Genomic DNA, 23409 nt, shown 5'->3' on the forward strand with positions numbered 1-23409 from the left:
TCTTATAAATTAATCATAATTCTGACATAAAAAGGCGGGGAGCTAATCTGCTCTGACACTTTTGCAATCAAAAATCATTTATGTTCAATATTTCATCATAAAACATGCCCCATCTATGAAATATGGATTTCGAGGATCGCCCGCAGCTCACGCACGTTAGGAGATGCAGCATACTATGGGTGGTAATTGTTCATATAGTTATTAATACTTATTATTATATTCATTTTTAATAATCCTCCAAATGTTTTGCATTTATTTGAAAGAGGAGTTCCTCAGGATCATATCCCAATTTTGTGCTAGTTTCTACCTGGTATGGGTTGTGGATGTATAACCAAAATCATTTTCTGTATTTGAATTGAAAAACTGCAAAATATTATGCGCTTTTAAATCAAGGAAAAGCATACATGACTAAAGTTGCCCCCCACAGTTACTGATTAGACTGAATCTTCTGACAGGGGCTTCTTTTGTTTGGGTTTCCATTAGGCTGACCATGTGGTTGATTTTATGGGGCGCAGAGGCCCAAAGTTGACACAATATGTGCAATAATTTTACTTTGAGGCTCAGAATCAGGAGGACAGGCCAGATTCTGATCAGGTCGACATAACATATTTTGGCCTATACTGGTATTTTGAAATATATGTATTAGAAATATTTAATTGGCAGTAAATCATAAGGGCGGACCCATCATTAACTTGGAGGCATGATCCACATGGCCCTTTTAATTCCTGTGAATCTAATGGCTTTTCATGGTTTCAAACAATAAATCGTTCCACTCCAGATGGCCCAGTCAGATCTCCTGGGTCATTTAACCCCCACTCCCCACATTGTAACATGTATGCAGTGCTAAAAGAAAAAATTAGTTTGTCAGAGATTTCACTAGAGAGCTAACCAGCAACACCCAAAGCCCCATTAGAAAACATTGATTTTTCACACATCCAAACAGTAATGTATTTCCAAATTTTTAAAATATCACCTATAATAATCCTTGTGTAATCCCCTTATGTTTTTTGATGTCACTGTTAACTTTTAAATCTATATTATTGAAATAATAAACTGAGGTTTAATTGTCTGTTAAACATTGAAATTAACAGTTTACATTGGAACCTTTCTGACACATTGGGCTTTTTCACATGTTTTGAGAGATAGTTGCATGAGTTATAAGAAATAAAGTGATTATCGAATAAATACAATGCTGCCCTGCACTTCATCGACATTCTGGGTTTGTAAATTCTGGTCATATATTCTTTTAGTGCACCATGGGCAGTTTTGCATGACTGCAGAGAGTTTCATTTTTAACTGGGGCTTTGAATATATACTTAACATAACATTTTGGTACTGTTACTGATATGTCGTAAACTCTGTGCCATTTGTCGGGTGACTCACGGAAGTAAGTAACTACCTACATTCTGCAAATGCATCCGTTTCATGGAAGTTGGTGAAAAACACCATCAATGAAGTGATGCATACTTTCAGCACCTCTTCACTTTAAAATGGAGGCAGCCTCCATGTCTTATGTTAGGTGCTGTCCATTGCATGAGGCGACATCTATCTTCTCGCTTTATCAGCACAATATTTCTCCATTCAATTTAATCATATGCACCGCACTTAAAAGAAGTTGTGCCATTTTGTTGTGTGTCATGCTTTAGTTGAAGGCTTTTGGGTTCCATTTGTTTTCACAGACTGTAGTCATCATCACTGGCTGACGTAATCCGCTTTCCTCTCCATTTATAACTCGGTATGATTTTACCTTTCTCATTGTCGCATGTACCCACAAAAATTAGACTATTGACTATTACTACACTTGAATCTCTGAACAAACCAATTAGCGGACTGCCTGTGCTTCTCCTCCCATCCTATTTAGTGGTATATTTACAGATCTGTTCATATCTTGCTGGGCACATTTATGGGCAGTATTCTGGGCCTACAAATAAGGTTAGGGAATGGCTAGCATCTCTTGGGTATCCTCCATGTATCTCCTCTTGGCACCATATCACACACCTGGTGGTGTTCCTAGCTCCAATGGTAACCCCAGCCAAATCCTCTAGAATTAGAGATAGGACCTCATCACAGGCACAAAGAGTTTCATACTACATTAGCTTCTGGTATTGAAACGTTCATCAACATCCAGTTCAACATGCTTGGAGGGAAACGCAGGGAAGTAAAGTGTTGCCACATAGTGTTGGAAAGTAAGTGCTGATTAGATCGTCTAAATATCTGCAGCAAGTGATCTTTGAACAGAAGAAGATTAAGGGACCACCAAGATACCAACAAAGACGAGATGGGTATAGAGGGCTTAAAATCCCATAAATATATACATAGTGAATTTACTCTTCAGATGAAAGGTGCTGCTACTTGACAGAATTATCTCAATCTACCAATAATATCACTTTCTCAATAATAAAATTACCTGAAAAATAACGGTTCACACTGGTAGTTCTCTAGTGTTCTTAAGTTTCTTCCAGTTAATGGCTAAACAATCAGATGAATAACTTCCTCTCAGTGAGCGGTGTTGCCTTCATATTCATACTATACTAGATAACTACAATCCACAATATACACAAGTGGTGGGGGTGGGGGGTGGGGGCAGTAAGCACCAAGTCCATGTGTTGGTTGAGTGAATAGTGAAGGTCATTGCCCTAAGTTGATCGATTTCAACATAGATCATACCAGCATGTGTCTGCATATCTTCCCTTCACCCAAATATCTAAAGCAATGCCAAAGTTAGTAGAAATGTGCAGTCTGACAAATGGCGGGGCTTTGCTGTATATCTACCTCAACAGGAGGGAAAACAGATGTGTAAAGCCTCCATGTAGAGAGAACCTTTGCTATGCTAAATCGTTTAAAGAATTCAATGCTGATGGCGAGAAGTGACATGTCCAAAGCCCCCTTCCAGTGTGACATTGCCATCTCCTCACTGGCAGAGGATGTAAAGGAATGAGGAAAGTCTGCACATTAAAATATTTCTCCTGAGAAACACTTCCTACAAATATGGCCAAGAGTGCTTGAATCCAAAACCATATTTTGGAAATGCGATACTTAGCGCTCTTAAGATCCTTGCCATGCTCCTTGTGTAGTTACAGATATAGCTACACAGATGTTATTGTTACATTCTAAACTGAGCTAAACAAACCCTTGCAAATCCAAAAGAGAGCTTTAAAACCAAAACGGGAGCTTGAACGCTTTCCTGTTGAAGCCTCAATTACTAGAGAATACCTATAAAGCGTGGGACAAACATTCACCACCAACAATCACACATTCATTAACTACATTCTTTACAGCTGCACTGTTCACAGTCTTCAAGGTGCATACTTGGGGAACCAGGAATGAGACACGGACACAGAGGACTCATGATTATTGCTAAAAACTTTTATTAAAATGATAAAGGGATGGGAAATGCCTCTCTGTCCCTAATCTAGGAGGTATTTCCCCACCTCAACCAAAAACGTAGGGCTTGTCCTGTGTCAAGATGTCCAAAGCAAAACGTCCTGTGTCCGAAATCCTATCCTATCCTAACCCTCTCCTTCTAAAAGTAACTCTAAAGTGTTAAGGGTATCGTCTATGGCTTGAAGAGTGCACACATATTCAAGTGCAACAAAACGGTATAACTCCAACAAACGTTCCAAAGGGATAATGTTCACAGTTCCATGGAATGGCTCCCTTCCCGAGATTTCTCTCCACCAAAACAAAAGTTCAAGAGAATAATCAAGTTATCTGTAGCCCAAAAATGCACTCCAGGGGAATTGACTCCATTCTCCAGGTCTTTTCCACATTCAATGCAATTCAAAATCCTGAGAGCATTTATCTTCTTTGGGATTCTCTTCTCAAAAATACCACAAATGCAATTAAAAATCCCAAGGGCATGAGTCTTCCTTGGGATTTTCTTTTCACAATATCTCAACATGGGTGCGGGTCCCAGACTGGCAGAACACCTGGTATACTCTCCTAACAGGTTCTTTCATATAGTTTGATACAATTTGGGTGTGGGACCCAGAATCGCAAACCACCTGGTATACTCTCCTACCAGGTTCTCTCTTATGTTAATTCACTTTCAAGATCTAGGGACACATACTTTTCCTCAAGTTCCTTTTATCACTGGTATATTTGCATCTCCCCAAATACTGGGACTTTGTAAATCAGTTAGTGATGTAAGCCGTAAGGAATTTGCCTCCCATTTCAGTTAGGGACCAGGAATGCCTTCTCCAGCTCCCTCCCAAGGCCCTGGCTTTCCACTGTGGACTCACCGGCTTTCGAATGGCTCCTGTAGCTTCTCTGACCCCGCTTGGGTCTTTTGCAGCTTTTGCACTCACTCTCCACCTCTGGCGGCGTGACTCTGCGGCTGTTGGCGGTCTGCTCATTGCTCCGGCTTCCCTTGCCGGCGCAAAGCTCCTTTGCCTAATGTCTCGCTTAGGCATCTCTCCTGCCTGCGGAAATGCGTCTCCGATCCAGACGCCACTTCTACTTCTCGCTGTGCCACTTCTCTGCCTCACCTCTTCTTTCTGCTCGCGTGTCAACCTGACAGCTTGGCTTCCCCAGAAGTGAGTAGCCGGTCAGATTTCCTTGCACTTCTCCACGGCTCCATCTTTGAACTCCTGCGTTACTGAAGGGATCCGTTTGGAGTCAATCAGATTTCTCCAACAGCTAGACTGCTCACTTAAGTCTAGCTGAGCAAACTTCATTCCGGTTGCTCTCTTCCTCGTGTCAGTCTTTGTTACTTACATAACTACATGATGTTTATAGGTTTTATGACTAAGTGTTGGAGAATACTGAGGGTTACTTGCCCAATATGCCATGAGGGCCTGAGGTACTGAAGGGGTGTACTTAAAAGGGAATGGAGGATACCATGTCTCACCCAATGATGTTATTTCACCCCCTTGAGGTTCGCCTCCCCTCATGTCGATACCTGCAATATTTCCATCTTTATAAAGAGAGATGGAAAGATGTAACTTGGGATAGGGTAACAAAACGGAGGTAGACTGAGTGTGAGGGTTCTTTCCAAGCCCACATCTCTGCGGCATCTAACAACTCAGCCGAACTCTTCAAAAGCTGCAAGGAGCTGGCCAATCCTGCTGCAGGCTCTACCTCTCCTATTCCCTCCCAGGCCCTCTGTACGGCCTTGGCTTCTCATTTCATCACTAAAACACAGGTCATCCTGTACACCCTCTCTTCCTCCTCCTCCTCCTGCTCCTCCACCCCTGGCCCGCCTGTGGCCATCTCTCCCCCTCCCTTCTCTTCCTATCCCTTGTTCACCCCAGACGATGTTTCTAGACAAGTGCGATCTATGAAAGTATTGTCAAAACAGGTTCTCCCCTGTTCATCCAGAACCATCAAGGACCACATTAACACCCCGGCTCCAGCCTTGGCCGATTTCTGTAATCACTCCTTTGCCACTGGAACCTTCCCCTCCCCCCTTAAGCACTCCCTTGTGCACCCCCTCCTTAAAATGCCCTCTGCCATTCCTCCTCTTCGGCTAACTATCACCCGATCTCCATCACTCCTTTCCTGGGCAAACTCTTGGAAAAGCTGGCCATCTCCCAGCTTAATCTTCACACTGAATCTGTTGGTTGTCTCCACGACCACCGGTCTGGCGTCAGAGCTGCCAGAAGCATGGAAACTACTCTCCTGAACACCTGCTCTCTAACCTTGATTCTAACCATCCTTCTGTCCTTATTGTCCTTAATGTTTCTTCTGCTTTTGATACGGTCAACCATGCCATCCTGCTCAATCACCTCCATGATAGCCTGGTTATCACTCATCAGGCCCTGGCCTGGCTGACCTCCTTTCTCACTGAACTTCCCTCTCAGGTCCAACCGGGGTCTTTCCTCTCTTCGATCTCTCTACCTGTGGTGTTCCCAAGGAGTCTAACCTTTCTCCCTGGCTTTTCAACCAATACCTGGCACCTCTTGCCCACTGCTACGATGCTTTCTGCTGCAACTTTCAGTGTTATGCGGATGACACCTATCTCTCTTTCAGGCTCCCATCGGCCGTCTCTTCTCTTTCTCTCATTCCAGATTGTCTGTCTGAAATTCAGGAATGGTGTGCCACCAATAATCTCTGCCTTAATGCCAGTAAGACTGAGATCCTCTTTATCAGAACACCAGCTCCCTCCTTTCCTCTCTCTCTCTCTGGCTGCCCACGCTGGGCCCTCTTCCTGCCCCTACCTGGGAGGCTAAGAACGTTGGGGTCATTTTTGACTCTCCTCAAATCTCTGACGTCTCTAAGTAGTCAAACTATCAGCTGCACCTCCTCAGAGGTATTCTTCCTTTCCGCACTTCCCCCAAAAGCTCACTGTCTCCAGAGTTCTGGTCCTCTCTAGGCTGGACTACCGCAACAGCCTCTTTCTAAATCTTCCTGCCTCTACTCTCTGACCTCTACAACTTATCCAGAACAGGACTGCAAGACTTGGATCTTATCTCTGCAGCTCTAAAATCTCTTCATTGGCTCTCAGTCGCGGCAAGGATCAAGTTCAAGACCCTCTGCATCGTCCACAAGGTTTTCCGGGGCCTGGGGCCGCACTGCCTCCAACTCTCTCTTCCTAAACATCTCCCTTCTCGAGCTCTCCGCCCATCCACCTCCAACTCTCTGAGGGTCAGTAAAACAGTGTGGTCCAGAGGCCTATGTGAACAGCCAGCGCAAATGCTAAATTTTAAGAATATGAAAAAGGCAGCGTTCAACATGAGATTGTGAGGGTGCCAGGACCAAGAACCCTCAGTGAGAGATAAATTAAATGTAATCAGTGAACTGTGCCAATTAACAATAATACAATAACAGTTGAGTTATATTTTTAATTCCATTCCACAGCCTTCTCTCTGAGGGTCAGTCGCTTTTCCAAGCAGAAAGATGGGGGCATATCTCTATCTTCGGCTGGGGCCTCCTTCTGGAACAGTCTCCCTGCCTCTCTCAAACTTGAGCAGAACCACCTCCGGTTCCTGAAGCAACTCAAGACCTTCCTCTTCGCTTCTGCTTTCTCTCTTCCTCTCCCCTGCTGATGTCCCGACTGCTCCACACGCTGATCTCCTGGTCACCCTCTGAACTTGGGCACAGGCTCCTGCCTCTTTGCACCCCCAGCACTTGTGGTCTGTATCTGCAACCCTACAGTCCCCTCGCTCTCCACTTATGAGCCACCTGTTGGCTACACTTTCCGATTTACCTGCACTGAGCCACCCGGTGGCTGCACCTTTGAGTTACCTGCACTCCACCCCCACCCCTGCCTCGGCACTTCTCTCCTTCCACTTCCCTACATTTGCGCGATCTGAATGACGCAAGGCCTAGTAAAATCATCGTTTTGACCTTCCTCTGATTCCCCCTCCTTGTCTTGTCGCGCCTAGAAACACTTGTGTACAGGTGCATTATAAATGCCATACCATATCATATTCTTAGGTTCTCTTCTTAGGTGGATGTTTCTATTTCCAAAGGGAAAGTCCCTCTCCCTGTATTCTTCCCAGGATAAACCCCATAAAGGGATCTGGGGTAAGATTCCTCTCTTGGTAAGGGCGGCTGATGTCTGTGGCTTCATCACAATACCCCAAACTGCACTATCTTCTACCCAAGGTTAATTAACTGTCTAATAAACATTACACAACAAACAGGCTGGCAAATTCATACCGCCTTGAAATCATTCTATGAAAAATGAAACACTGATGTGACAGGCAACTTCCCAATGGCACCACAGGTAAGGGGCCCCATAGAGGTATAGTGAGTGATGGGGCAGAAGAGGATGTGGAGCTGGAGGTGGGGATAAAGAACAAGGAAAAGAGCAAAAAAAGAAAAAGAAAACTGTCAGCATTTCTTATCAAGCTTCACATTCGGAAACACAAGGTAGCAGCACTGACAGTGGCAAGTTGACGCCAGCATTAGGAACAACCAGTGTTTCTTGCATCGCGTCTTTAGATAGAACCACTTTCTATATCTCAGGTGTAATGATAGAGGCTAGCAACATACCGAACTGGTTTTCCTCTTTTTGGAAGACTTGTATGGGTCGGTTTCAGGTGTGGTTGCTGATTCCGAGATCATTTCTTGTCCAGTAATTGTGTTGTGACTGAAAACGTGATGTTCCCAGCCATTTTGATTCTGTCTTACAATGCTGCCAAAACCAGTCATTCATGGTAAACCCACCTAGCACTAGAGGCCAGAATGTGCCCATGTATATGTAAAGGGGGACCAGGGCATGACTGCTAATGTGGTTTGTGTATTTCTGAACTAAGTTATATTTCTACCTGTCAGTGTGGACACTTGTGAAGTCAAGTATACCTGCTCCGATGCAGTCTTGTGCAAGAAGTACTCCCTTCCCCCTAGAAGTATGGAAAATGTGGAAGCTAGGTTGTGAAGATGGGCCGAGCCCTGGTGCTTACTTGAGATATCAGGAGATGCCCCACTTTCTCTTAGCTCTTCTTCAAATAGCAGACCTAAATGCTGAAGCTACCATCCCATAATTTGCACTTAGTCTTAGTTCCCGTAGCAATTTTCTGTTGTCAAATTCAAACCCGCAAAATCTCTGCTGCCCAAGCGAGTGTTGTATCACACCCAGCATTCTCCACCCATGGGGAAATACCCGTCATATGCTTGGAGAGCATTTCTCAATATAATCTGGGTACAAAGTATTTCTGTACGACACCCAAGATTGATTCTATCATTTTGTACTTGTTAGTTTGTGTGCACTTACAACAATTGTGTCATCTCGTGCCTGACCTTGAAAACAAATATTTATAGTATTCATTGCACTTAAGACATATTTACTTAGCAATGGGCTTATCGTACTTCAAGGTGATTGTAAAATTCAAGGTGATGTTATATAATAAATTCCAGCCAATAGAGCCTAGACTTTTCAGGATGTGTGTCATGTGGTGGCATGGTTTGCAAGGTCTTTTGTGAAATCGAGAAGTGGAGCCTGAATCATTAAGGCTGACACTGGCCTCCCTCAGTCCCAGTTAAAAAATGTGCCCCATTATTTAATGGTCTACTCAACATTCCATTTACATAGAGCCAATGTTATTAACTATGGACCTTTACTCATGCGAAAGAAAAGGTCCATGTGTTCTGTAGAAGAGTTAGCGGTGCTATAACCACATAAACCTACCACACAGAGGGCCTGATTCTGAGCTAGTGCTAAGTATAGCGAGAAAAGCTGACATTCTCCCCTCCAGTTTCCAGCACCATCATTCTGAGATGGGTGGAAATATTGGAGGGGAAATGTCGTGCTTTCCAGCATCAAAAGCTGCTCAAATCTATCTTTGTGGGGGAAACCTGTGCTTCAGTGGCATAGCGAGCATTTCTCAAAAGACTGCCACTTTACTAATTTAAGAACGTTTTCTTAAACTTTCATTAAACTAGAAAAGTGATGCTACAGTCTGAGAAATGCATTGTTCATAATGGGAAAAGTGTGCTGTTGAGTTTAATGTCACCTCCCAGGGTACCGTTAATGAGCGCCTCTTTTGGCTGGTGCAGGAAGGGTGTTCTGGCCTCTGAATACAGTCCTTGCCAGTCCCTTACATGTGAGGTGGTTGGCAAGGCTGTTGCCATGCCGTAAATGTCGGCTTTGCAGGAGTGGCGGACTTCCTTTATTGCTGCCATTCCCGTAAATATGTGTCTTCATGGAAAAGTGTTTATAAACTCAGACACAGCACGCACCTCAGGATCAGGACCAGAGTCGGGCTAAAAGGGTCAGTACCAAAAATAGGTCCATTAGAAACAGATAGCATTGTAAATTAAAGTTCAATAGTGGCTCAGAAACATGCTCACCGATGGTATGTTCAGACAGTTCAGTGATGTGAATGAAAAGAGCATGCGACAGCTTACTGACCTGGTGGCTGGTCCTGGTTATCAATGGGGTAAATCGTTCCTTCCTCATTAATGCCCAGGGGTGCAACAGGCATGATGATTTCAGGTCCTGGAAAGGTAACACAATATTGAGTATATGCATTTGCTCCAAGGGTAGGGTGAGCAGATTTTGGAAATAAAAAACGGACAAACCACAAACATAAAAGTAGGACTACCGCCCCTAAGCCATTCAAACACCCTTATTTGTCCTTACCGCCCCACTTTGTAGGATCTCACATTAAAATAAATAGAATTTCCAGCACCTGTCTTATATATAAACTTCTGTGACAATAAACATGTTAAAAACAAAGAGCTTGTGCTTTGAGCTATGAAAAGACAGGTTAGGGGTTTCGAGCCTACCCTAGGGTGACAGATATATGTGACAAAGGTGATAATGGCAAGCAAGGGAACAGTTAAACCTTTTATCATCGATACATGTCACCTTGATTTCATTTTCATTTTGCTTCTCTTCAGTGGTCACCCTCCCATTCTTAAAACCGGCATAAGGTTTTTAAATTGAAAAACACTACGGAGACGAAGACAGCAGGCCTAAATCCGGAACGTCCGATCACCCTATCCAATGGAATTAGTGTTGCTAATAGACATTTCACATAATGATCAGTTTTCTTAATTTTCTTTTTCAGTGTTTCAAATAAATGTATGCTTGTGTGTTATTTAGTACGATGCATTCTTACACAAATGGCTCTTACACGTACTGGATGATATGTTTACTGCCAGCAGGAAGTTTTTGCTGGAAACAGTTTACAGTGTTTGTACATTAGGGAGAAACTGACAAAAAGTGTTCTGTCTGTGCAGTCCATTGAAATAAATCAAGAACAGTAGGAGAACGAGTACATTGCCTTTGTCTTACAGTAGGAAATGGGGTATTGGGGTAGCCGCAGGCCCTGGGTGCTGTCACCCACTATGTGATGCTGGCCCCTGGGAGGAGTGCAAGGGATTCCCTGGCCTTCCTGACAATACCCTGATCTTGGGGCACAGGATTGTCACATTGACACGAACAAGCACCTGTCAATTTAAGAAAAGCTCTGAGTGCTGGTGGGACATCCAAATAAATAGTGCCCTTGTGGTGCACTTGTTCCAAAAGTCATCACATATAATAGGCGTGGGACCCCCATTTCCCACAAGGTGTTCTTGCGTGGCACTTATAACCACAACAACTACCTCATATGGAAGTCATGAATGTAGAGTACTTGGTCTACTTGCCCAACCTTTTACAGGCTACAGTAATCAACACCTACAGGTCTTTGTCTTCTTTGTGAGACATTTGGGGACAAAAGCTTTATAAAAACTACTTTTTCTAATAACTGAATATCACCTCAACATTCGAGGTAACTTGTTTTTGTACACCACTAATAGTTGACTTTACCCTGATGAAGATCCTTCAACAACTCTTAGGATTGAAACATGTCAGGCCTGGTCTTCTTGCAATGTTTTGGCCCCAATCTAATCAGCCATGCTGGCCGTGCACTATTTTGTTGATGATGTTTCTCATTTCAGAAATGAGTGGCTCCTTGCCACTGAATGGTGCCCAGCCCCCTGTGCCTTCATCGGCTGACCACAGGGGTAGTGCAAATGAGAGGAGAATGTGACATGGGCATTCAGACGCCCAGTGCTCTGCGTGGTGGCAGAGGCTCTGAATTATGGCTGACTTGCTCCCTGCAATAGGTTTGGGAGTAATGGGTTGAGGCTTCTGCTCGCCAATGAATTGGGCTAGCATCTCATAAATTGGGTGACCCAGAACAACTGGTCTCAGTACTCGATGCTCCCGCTGCTATCACTTTTTTAAATGTTATGTTTAAGTAGATGTGTAGTTAACTCACATAACGGGCCAGACTATCTTCGGAACCCCGCTGGAAGAGTAGTTACAGTATGTACCTGTAGTCAGCAAGCATACTTCTGCGTTGGAACCAGTATTTAGTGGGACAGGCCTGGTCCCCCTAAAATAGGAGAGATACTGTATATTGAGCTTACTCGCAGAATGTTTTTAAGGCAGTTTTGTAAGTGCATGTGTAAGTGCATGTGTAAGTGCATGTATAAGTGCATGTGCTGTATTGTGGTAATGCCCACTTCTAACTGAAATTATCATGCTTACTGTAATGAATACACCCCTCCACATCTGTACCCATTGCCAAAGGACAACTACTGTACAGTACATGTATCAGAGAGCACTACAACGTTTGCAAACGTTTCCCGCTGTATTGGCCGGGTGCCAGAAAGCCTGCCTTCACAAGCATTCAATTTAAACTCCTCATCATTTGAGCCACCCTCTCAGAGGCCAATCCCCATCTATCCAAGTTAACACTTGAACTTCCTGAAGCATGTGGCTCTTGCCAAGATGTCTCAAGATAAAACCTTGGGGATGGGAAACTATGCTCGCATTTGTGCAGTGCTATAAAGTGCACGTCATGTCCCATGGGCAAGTGCTCACAGTAGAAATATCACAACAAAACTGACACCATATTAAGAAAAAATATCAGGGCAGCAATCGAATGCAAGAGATTCTTCGGTCATTTCATAAGCGTTCCTCTCACAGGCATGTTGCAGAATGTGAGCCAGTACTATATAATACAATAGCCTGTGCCCAATTAATGACACTGTGCCGTGTGCTGCAACAGATGCTGTAGAGCTGGTCATGATGCCCAGAGCGGTCGGTAGCATTGTGGGTTATTATGGCGAGAAAAGCTTCTGGACAGGGTGCTTTTTCGAGATCAGCTATTGAGAATTATCACAGTGGATCCTGAAGAAAACATGATCTGGATCCTGCCGCATCCGCAAAAGGGCACCACATATCTAAAGCACGATAGCAAGCAATAGTGCCACCATATTAACTTTCTAGGACTAATGGGTGGGTGATTCAATTGCATTCAATATCCTTACAGTAATTCCCACACCCCATCATCAACACTTTTCTACCTCACACTAGAACAGGGGGCATTTCCGGCGCCACCGCACACCGAGGTGCCCAACAGCCAAAGTCATCCAGCTACAGTTCCATATTGTAGGTTCATTTCATAGAATGTGATGCATTCATTGGTTCTCTAGCAGCACATCAACCGACCCAGCTGTAATAATGGAGACAACACCCCCCCCCCAACCCTGGGGATCACAACAACCTGTCGTGCAAGAGCTCAGCCAACTCGGCGCCAAGTCCCATCACAGTGTATTGTTCACTTAGATATTGTAAACACCTCCATCCACGCGCTGTGGTGAGCACAAGTAATCCATTATAAGTAACCTTGCCCTCCGGTAAAGAGTTACAGTAAGTGGTCACAGCCCATGAGCCCTGTACACTACTTTTAACAGTGGGAAAACTGCGTTGTTTGGAGGAACATGGTCAGGCACAGCTTCCCTCGGTACACACCTGTTTGGGACACTGATGCTCTTTGGATCCAAAGAATCATTGCTAACATCTGCCCCGACATGAGTGAAATGCCATTATTCAAGAGCAGGTGTTTAGTGGGACCCAAATCATAGGGACTGCTTTTACAAATAATATTACAATGGGGGCCTGGAGACGAGAGGGCAGGCAACTGATTGCAACGTGATCAATTTTAATAAAGGACAATACTACTTTCTACTGCGTATACTAGTCACTTGTTAACTAGATCTTTAATATAGAAAGTAATGCATTCATACAGAACACTGGCTCAGAATGAATAAGGTTTGCCCAAGATCACATGATTGCACTGCATTCACCCTCTGATACTGTAACTGCTTTGCTACAAATACTGCACTGTAAGGACATACAGGCACTGCTGGACTCACCCTTTTCAATATGCTGTTTGCAATAGTGACCCTTTTGCCCTCTTATAAAGACGTTTTTGGTGCCGATGGTTGCACGAATTACTGCATTTTGATGTCCAGTCTGTCTCATTGTGTCTTATTTACCTTTTAGAATCTCTCAAGTTCGAACCGTCCAGGACCATATAATGGGAGGGTTGGTGGGGGGGTCTTGAGATGCTGGGGGGCCCGTAACCACCCTACCGAGGCATGTAGTCGAAAAGCATCATGAGGGGGGGTGACCGTAATCCAGACTCCACCTTTGAAACACCCCCGCCTTGTTGAGTGAGGACAGCCCACCCTTGTCCACTCCGATACCCCCCACTTCTTGCACATTAATCCCGACATCCACCACCATGTCTCCATTCGGATCCTTGCCTTTACTTTCTGCGTCATGTTCACTCCTAAAAGCCCCAAGCGCCCAAAGGCCCCAATGCATGACTCAGTGTTGTTCCCCGACTTCTCACTGAAAACCATTTGCGCGGAGAATGAGCGAGTGATTATTGGGAAGTGCAACAGCTGCCCCTCTAGTGATCCATGGCTCTCTCCCTGGTAAAGAGCCATGCCTGACAGCCCCTGGGTTGTACCCCTGAGCCCCCAAAAAGATTCAGGAATCCTTAGGCCACCCCTTGATTTCTGATCCAATTTAAAGCATTATGTATAATGAGTATCATTGATCTACAGTATATTCAGAGCTGCATGTTCGTTGATCCAAAAAAAATGTGAACAATTTGCAAATAAATTACAAGTGTCTAGACTTTCTCAAACTGCACATTTCTTAATAAGACAACAGTACATGTCCAGTGCTCTAGACTCACACCACAGGGTCCATAAACATGTTTGTTGCTACACCATTCTGCTCAAGCATCAAGTAAGGACCTTCATGACGTTTGTTTAGTCTGCAGACAGGTGTCTCGTGTTAGTACCTTGGACCAAAAGTTAGTGATCTCACAATCAGTTCTGCCTTATTGGTGGGCTTATGGACACGTTTCAGGTACCCCTTGAATTGGTCCATGACCTCCCTGATGGGGTTAAGGTCAAGAAATGATGGTGGGGTTATCACCCAGATAAGTCCTTGTTCCGCCATAAACACAATGCTGCAGAGTGCTCAGGGTCTTTATCCTAGAAGACCATAGCGTCACGCATACAGCAAAAGGCATCAGATATGAATATTTTCTTTCAAAATGGCTTTGTCCATTAGCCCTCAGAAAACACCAATGGACCTGGCCCCTTCTTGAAGATGCCGCAGCAAACATGTATCTTCACGGGGTGCTTATTGGAGTAATAGCCTTTCCTCCTGAATACCATTCAATTAAAGTTATCAAATGCAACAGTATTCTAGTTTATAAAAAGGGTGTTATAAAAGTCTTCCCCTGTCTCCAGCAAGGCCCTAACGTTGACAATCCCTTTATTTGTTGGCATTGCAGATCATCGGAAAAATCCTGTGGACAAGTCATGCCAGTTTTTGATGAATTTAACAGAAAGAACAGAATCGACTATTGCTACTATAATAGACCAGGGACAAAATTAAACAAAACAAAAAGATAAAAGAAACAGGTGATTTACAGAGGTAACATTAGCCTAGGGGGAAAGGGCTTCTTATTAAAAGAGGAGTACTGTATAAATATACAAGATTACAAATGCAGTGCGTCAAGAGCACAAAAGGTGCTGTACAAATATGTAAAATGCCACATGCACTTTGTTAATATCACAAAACTCACTGTGGGGCATATCGGGCAGAGCCTATATGTCTCTGCATACACTGCATTAAGAGCACACATTTTACAGCACAAATATACAACATATGCATGCACTGCGTTAAGAGCACACAACTAACTGTGGGAGCTATTTGCAGAGACTATGTGCCAAAAGGCAGGATGGAGTAAGGCCTAACTTGCCATATGCTGCTAATGTGGGATTTCCCTACCTAAAGAAAACTAAGGATAGTTTGTGCCAGGAAGTCCAAATCAAATGACTATCGGTGCCCAAAACCTATACTTGCCCTCATAACTAACTGTATACAATGTGTTGGGATGTCAGCATCAAAATGAGTAGAGTTCAAAATAAAGTTTGGAGCTTCTTCCAGCTCTTGGCTTGTTACCAGCTTTCCATTCCCCAAGTTCAAAACCATTCAAAAGGTACTGGAGTTCCCTTCCAGCTTTTCGAAAACAACACAGTTCCTTGGGACATTTCCCACCTCTTTTGATATTGGTACTTTTGACTCGTTCACATAGGCAGTTCAATTTCTTCAGCTCAATTTCTTAACTTCAAAATCACATATGAGGTTGTTGTAAAACACAGGCTTCTTTATGGATAATTTCAGTGGCTTTTCCATACAAGGGGCACTCAGTCTTGGTGCAGTTGTCGGTCCACATGGTCCACCCATTATAGGTCACGCAACCGATGCTGCTAATTGGCTGCTTTCCATCAACAATATGCCACTGCTTCAATTTAACAGTGAGGCTTGATTTATTCACCCGTGTCACACTCTCCTGACACTGTACCGTGGCTTGTTTGGCCACCATGCACATCTTACACTTTCTTGTATTCTCCTGGCGCTTGCCAATGCAGGTTTCCTCATAACATGCATCTCCTTGAACTCTTTTGGCTGTTTCCAATGCTCATATAATGCAATTCCTTGAAATCTAATGGCTTTGGCTAATACTTGGTTTCTCATATTATACCCTTCTTGGTATTCTCTTGTCTCTGCCAATACTTGTGCCTCAGATAATACAGTTTCTATTATGTGCCAAATTCAGCAACTTTCTTTCACTCAACTCAATAGTCACAAGTGCTCAAAACTTGTTTCACTCTGTTAGGTCTTCAAAAGTACTTATAATGCCTTTCATTTCGTTCGGTATTCAAAAGTAATTACTTTCACTTCGTTCTTTATTCAAAACAATGTTAATTACCTGGTTTGCATATTCACCTGCCAGGCCAGTGGTTCCCCTGCTAGCACACATCGGTCAGAGTTTACGGAGCTGTGAGGTCCTCTGCCGCCAAGCATTCTCACCTTCCCATGAGTCTTCTCCCAGCGGCTCTCTGTGATGTTGCTCCCCTGGCGATGCTCCAACTGCAGGTCAGGACTCTTGAGACCCCCTTCACTCGGTCACACTGGTCACCCACTCACAGGCTGATACCGGCCCCCAGCATCCCTCAGCTTTGCTTTCTGCTGCATAAACTCTGCATCTTTGAATGGGTCTCGAGCGCTCCGCCTGCCACACCGCTGATCCAGAGTTGCTTTCCCAGCTGCTGCTTCTGCCTCCAAGTTCCCACCATCATGATTGGACCAAAAAGGACTAGGCTGCTCACTGCTGAAGCAGTAGTCCTGCCTTACTCTTGTTATCCTCATCCTCGTCTCAGTACTCAGTTGAGGTCTATATGTGTGTGCATTATTAGAATGAGCATGTGTTGCTCTAGTTGGTCTCTTCTTCGTCCCAGTAGAGTATTGTTGTTTCTTGGGGAATGTTTAGGGGACGAACAGGGAAAGGGCTGACAATAGCCTATGAAGGCATGTGTGATGGAGGGTTCATTATGAAAAGGCAATGGGGGATACCATGTTTCACCTAAGGATGTCCTCTCCCCATTCCCCAAGTTCCCTCCACCCAGGTGATCCTCCCTCGCATATCCACCCCCAGGGTAAGGATCCAAAAGCGATGGCCTTGCCCCCTGGCTACCCGAGAGGAGGATACATGGGGAAAAGTAGTGAGGATGCCCTCAGGTTCCTCACAGCACATATATGGCAGTGACTACACATCCCTGCATGCACTGCATTCAGAGCACACAACTCACTGGGCACATATCCGGCAGAGACTACACATATGAGCATGCATTCCATTAAGAGTGCAAAAGTTGCTGTACAAATATGAACAATTAAATATACCCTGTATAAATCGTACAATACTCACTGTGGGCACATACATGGAAGAGACAGGCCACACAATGCACTGCGTTAAGAGCACAAAACTCATCTGTGAGTGCATATCTGGCAGAGACTACACATTCGAGCATCCACTGCGTTCAACGCAACAAATGTCACTCTTAGCACATATCTAGCAGAGACTACACATCCCAGCATGCACTGCATTAAGAGCACAAAAGTCACTGTACAAATATACAAAATTACATATGCAGTGTGTTAATAGCCCAAATATCACTGTGGGTAATATTTGGCAATTACTACAAGTCCCAACAAGCACTGTATTAAGAGCACAAAACTCACTGTGGGCAAGTGATCCTGCCTCCCTTGTGCTGGTAACTGTAGGGGAGTCCTCTCCTTCCCAGTGTTGGTGTTAGTGTGGGAAGGAAGTGGGGCCCTGTTGGTGGATCTATTGAATGTTGTGCTATAAACTTCCTTCAGCTTCTCACTCATTGCTGGAGTGATGGGCCTTGCCACTGAAGTGTGAGAAGTAAGAGCAGTAATGGACATAATTACAGTAAAATACCAATGAAACGCACAATGAATAACGGAACGGTCTCAACAAGGGTGCCTTAAAAAGGGGTCACATGCTACAGAGGAGGGACAACCGGTTGCATAAGAATGAATTAATCAACTGGATCACTGCTTAATTGAGCGCCGTTTCAGGATGATATTTACGTGTGGCGCCACCATTAGATGCCACATGAAAAGGTAATCCTGTCTCCCAGAGTTGAAGGCAGCTTCAATCCATTTTTAAGACTTGTTCACAACGCAAGCCCAGGGACTGTCCCCGGGGCTGTCCCTGGCTGTACGGCACGCAGGTGTGGACAGCTCTATGTTAGGACTGTCCAGGCCCAATCACGCTCCAAGGAGAACTTCGATAACATAACTTCTGCTACAAAGGCACCAAAGAACATAATGGGCAACTAACATTTCCATTTCACAGGGACCACAGCAGGAGAATTTTACATTTCTTGTCCCAGTCCTTCATCCCGCAAAGCCGTGATGGTTAAATAACTCAAATAAATAAAGAAACATACAAATGGAGCTGAAATTTAAACGGCTCCCCTGCTTATAGTTAGTGGCATCGAAATATACAATTTTGGACGATATTCTGTGTCCATCTGGACTCTGAATGAAACACCTTGTAATGAATCTTGTTGCTTCGTAGGCGCTTTGTAAAATGCAAATGAGATGATGTATACACGGTTTACTGTACTGTAAACTGAAGAGCTTTACACAATACCCTACTGTACAGCGCGTGCACTACACTACATTTGTTCAGGAAAGCACATGCATCTTCTGTCACAGATGGAAGAGAGTACTATATCCTTGTTGCTGGACAGCTCTGCAGGGCACAATATGCCGTCTCTCACTCCTAGCGGATACAGAACACTACTTAAGATATCTTGGTCGCTTCAGGAACCACACCACGGAGAGAGTAGAGTGCAGAGGTGCACGCATATTCGCCAAAGGCCCATTGGCAACAGAAAAATAAATTGCCAGAGCCCACTTGACTGCGCAAGAGATCTAATTTCGGGTAAAGGTGGCCATGAAATACCGGCAAAATTACAAATCTCAATGATACCAACTGAAGTTGGACATCTTCTGTAATGTTTCCTTATATATGTGTCAACCCTAAGCTCTCACATCTTCCAATTATTGATCCTACTTGGCTTCATGGTGGGACACAAGGAAGACCAAATAGAAGAGTGAACCATCTGGGACCATCTGGATGGAAGGCATGATCGCCCTCAGTCAAGCTCTGATAAGGCATTGACGCAGCAGCTAAGGTCGACCTCTTGGAGTATGGCAAACGGAAGCAGTGGAAGTAACCCTTAAAATAGAAAAGACACAGAAGAAGCCTGGCGAGGAAAAGGGCGGTGACGGCTGTTACAAGCCGCGGACATTCAGCATTAGCCGCCTGCTTCACAGCTGATCCCTTCTGCGGGCACACTTACTGTGAACTCTACATTACCCAGGACCCCAACCCTTAGCGGTGCAGTCCGGTGAGGAAAAGGGCGGCGACGGCTGTTACAAGCCGCAGGCTGGTAGAGCAGGCAGGTAGTCTGAGCCAGCGTTTGAAGATGATGGTAAACCCAGACTGTATCCTGCTGTGACAAACTTCTGCAATGGTGGTACTTTGTTCTATTCCCCCTGTCTGCTGCTGCTCCTGACTGCTTGACTACTTTTTCCTGTCTATACGATTCTGCATTGGGCTCATGTGAAGGTGGCAATGGCTGTGGGAGCCCCCTAGAAGCAGAAGCTCTTTAAGGGCTATTTTATGGACTCCTGTGGTTGCCAATACCTGTAATTAGAGCGGTTGCCACTGTGGTCGCCACCACTGATCTATTACTGCGCCGCTGTGCCTACCATGCCATGCTGACAGTGGCTGGCTCGTACTTGGAGTTGGCTGTGTAGGCCCCAAGGACTGTAATCTATTATTCCTTTACAGACACCTCAAGTGCAGCAGTCTGTGCCCCGAGGGCTGACAGAGGAAAGTTAAGGCTTTTGGGAGTCTGGAACGCTTTGACTGTGACTCCCTACCCCCAGGAAAACAAGCAACTTCCTCCTTTATTTCTGGACACTCACGTTGGATACAGAACAGTCATTTCTGTATTTTTTCCTGGATGTTTTGTATTAGTGACGATTCTTTAACTGACCTGTGAACTTCCAACTGGAGAATCCATTGTCAATACAATACTTGGAGTATACCGCAGCAGCCGCAGAATCTGAGGCTGGGATAATTTTTCAATCATTCTTTGATCAGCCATTTTAGTGCGTGTTATCCTGCAGTTCTAGCCTTAGACCAACAATTAGTGGAGCCTTTGCACGACAAAGACTATCAGCAAACGCAGGAGAGGGAGGCGAGACGGCCTCTGGCTGCCACTCAAGCAGTCGAGTGTGCCTCGACTGGACTGCTTTGCAGGGGCCTGGGGTGATTTTTAGCTTGGTCTGCAGTCTTGGACTCTCTGGTGTCTTTATGAAAATGCAAGATGCACACTTGGTTTATCCTTATTGGTAATTATTAATCAATTTACTATTTTATCATTCAACCTGCACTTTATTGTGATTGTAAATCTTGGACTTTTTATTAGTCTGGTAAAGTTTGGATATTATGTCCAAACGTAAGGCAATTACATCCTCAGTTTGGGTAGAGGCCTACCATCTCGACCTCACATATTGAGGAGGCTCTGATCAGCGAAAATAGCCTCCTTAATATATGACACTGAGCCGGTGCTTCTCCTGAACAGGAGGAAAAATGGGCGGACGAATTTAAAGGACCCAATAACTGTGCTATTGTCGATGATGCTGACCACAAGTAGGGGTGCCCCTCAAGTCCTCTCAGATGGATGATAAAGCGGTGAAGACTAGGTATAATCCAAAAGCCTGTTTCAGTTAAGGACATTATAAAAATGGCTCATGAGATTTTGAGTACTGCCACTACCCCCCTCCTGGCACTTGTGGCTGCGGGTACGATTCTCTCAGGATCTAAGGATTCAAATCCCCCAGCACAGAAGGAAGGCAAAAGGTACAATATCCCAGTAGAGTGAAATGGTCTTGTGCGGGGTAGTAAAGCCAGGACTGATAGCAGGAACAACATTGAGGCTTGTGAATGTGTACATTTGGTGAACTTTTCTCCAACTATGGTCCCAAATGTTTCCACTCTCGGCTTAATCCTCTCATAAATTTGCATAGCCCCCCGCTTGCAGTTGGGGAAGTTAATAGGAGGATGCCCATGGTAATTGGCAGCGAAAATTCAACAGGGCTCCTAGAAGGGGGGTCAGATTCTGACCGAATGTGGTCATCTGCAAAGCCCTGAGTGTTTGAGCTGTAGCTGCCTGGGGTCTATCATTAAGGAATTACAGGTGGACCACAGGGCCTTGTTCCTTGAACTGCAGAATCTTAAGTGTGTTTTGAAGAGCATGGGTGACCGACAGAGACAGATGGCAGGGAAAAGATTGTTCAATGTAACCTGTGAAACACCCAAATCCCCCCATCACTGATTCCAAGACTGCCGGGGGAATTGTGTGACCAATATAGCCCAGGTAATTAAGGAGCATGAATCTAACCATCCCCCAAAGAGGCACTTTAATCCCTCAGTCATTATCACCAATAAACCTTCTGGGCACCAAAGTATTAAACCCTGAGCGGATGGGCATTCTTTCTTTTTGCTTAATGTACCCAAGGTAATGTCTAGACATGGTGAAATTAGTGATAGCCTAACCAACAGGGTGATCCTTTGGCTCAGAATGAAGAGGGAATGCTATTCTACCATCAGAGAAAATCTGCGAAGGTAAGGCAGGCAATTCTGATAAAGACTAAATTGAAGTGCGATGTCAGGAATGGCACTCTGTCAAGAGTGGCACAGGGTACCCAGGTAGGTTTTGGGTGGCTGTGCTGAAGTAAGGTAGCAGATAAGCACACACAGCAGGAAGTTCAACAAGAAAGAAGAGTAGGAAACTGTAGCTGTGAGCCAAAAGGGGCAAAAGATACAAAGGTACAAACAAACTGGATTCCCTCTTGGGGTGTATGCTGAAATGGGAAAGAGTGTTCCATGAACCTTAGGAAACTCCAGCCTTCTGCACAGATTGCTATAACAGAGGCCCACGCTGTATGCTCATGGCTGGGAACAACAGCAGTGGGTGTCTGTAACACTGAAAACGCGACAAGGGAAGGGGCAGAGGTTGCCTGCCGGAAACCAAAAGGCAAGCTCTGTACAAAAGGGATTACATAAGACACACGAGAAGACAAGAACAGATATATCCAGCGAAAAGGAAGTCAATGAGCAATCTAGCAGAAGGAAAAGAAGGAAAGACAGTTAGACTGAAGTAGATAGCCAAAGGTGGAGTACAGAGGACTCAAGGAAGAGAACAAGGGAGCAGCAGTAAGGAAAACAGAAGGACTGCAAAGTAGGAAGGAGGTCTGCAGTCAAGAGTGGCACTAGGTGCAGGCAAACTGTAGTGGACTGCGGAGGACTGTAGTAGGCTACAAGGCAGGGAGTCCAGAAGAACAGGACAGAGAGCCCAAAAGAATAGGGCCGCGAGGTAGGGAGCCCAGAGGAGCAGGGCCGTAGGCAGCGGAGGGAGACAGGCTGCAAGGAAGGAGCCCAGAGGACACGGGCTGTAGGCAGCGGAGGGAGACAGGCTGCAAGGAAGGAGCCCAGAGGACACGGGCTGTAGGAAGCGGAGGGAGCAGGCTGCAAGGAAGGAGCCCAGAGGACAAGGACTGTAGGCAGCGAAGAGGTGCAGGCTGCAAGGTAGGGAGCCCAGAGGACAAGGGCTTGGAGACAGCAGAGGGTTGCAAGCTGCAAGGTAGGGAGCCCAGAGGACAAGGGCTGTAGGCAGCCGGAGTGAAGCAGGCTGTAGGCAGGGAGCCCAGAGGACAAGGACTGTAGGCAGCCGGAGTGAGGCAGGCTGCAGGGCAGGGAGCCCAGAGGACAAGGACTGTAGGCAGCTGGAGTGAGGCAGGCTGCAAGGCAAAGAGCCCAGATGACAAGGACTGTAGGCAGCCGGAATGAGGCAGGCTGAAAGGCAAGGAGCCCAGAGGAGCAGGGCCGCTGACTGTAGAGGGCTGCAGAGGACTGTAGTAGGCTGCAAGGCAGGAAGCCCGGAGGACAAGGGCTGTAGGTAGAAGGCAGCGGAGCGAGATTGGCTGCAAGGCAGGGAGCCCGGAAAGGGCACTGGATCAAAACAGGATAATGCAGCAACAGGAACAGCATACAAAGTAGAGGGTCAAGGCAAACAGGAGCAGGGAGATCTCAAGATGCAAGACACTGTGCTCCTGCAGGCAGCTGCTTATATACAGTCCTGCCCTGTTCTGAGGCAGGCTAATTGACAGCACCTGGAGCAGCACACCTGAAGACAATCTGCCTC

General features: G+C 45.2%; 1 protein-coding gene across 2 annotated transcripts in view; it reads right to left on the reverse strand.

The window, feature by feature from the left end:
- LOC138448912 (zinc finger protein 282-like) overlaps nt 1-23409 on the reverse strand; it is a 464485-nt gene that overhangs the window by 32864 nt on the left and 408212 nt on the right. For both annotated transcript variants that reach the window (XM_069604729.1, XM_069604728.1), the window contains one exon: nt 9797-9883. In XM_069604729.1, coding sequence (XP_069460830.1) covers nt 9797-9883 — 87 coding nt within the window. The remainder of the gene's footprint in view (nt 1-9796; nt 9884-23409) is intronic.

The sequence above is a fragment of the Ambystoma mexicanum genome, chromosome 1p, assembly GCF_040938575.1.
Source record: "Ambystoma mexicanum isolate Mex_15411 chromosome 1p, UKY_AmexF1_1, whole genome shotgun sequence".
In the NCBI taxonomy this organism is placed as follows: domain Eukaryota; kingdom Metazoa; phylum Chordata; class Amphibia; order Caudata; family Ambystomatidae; genus Ambystoma; species Ambystoma mexicanum.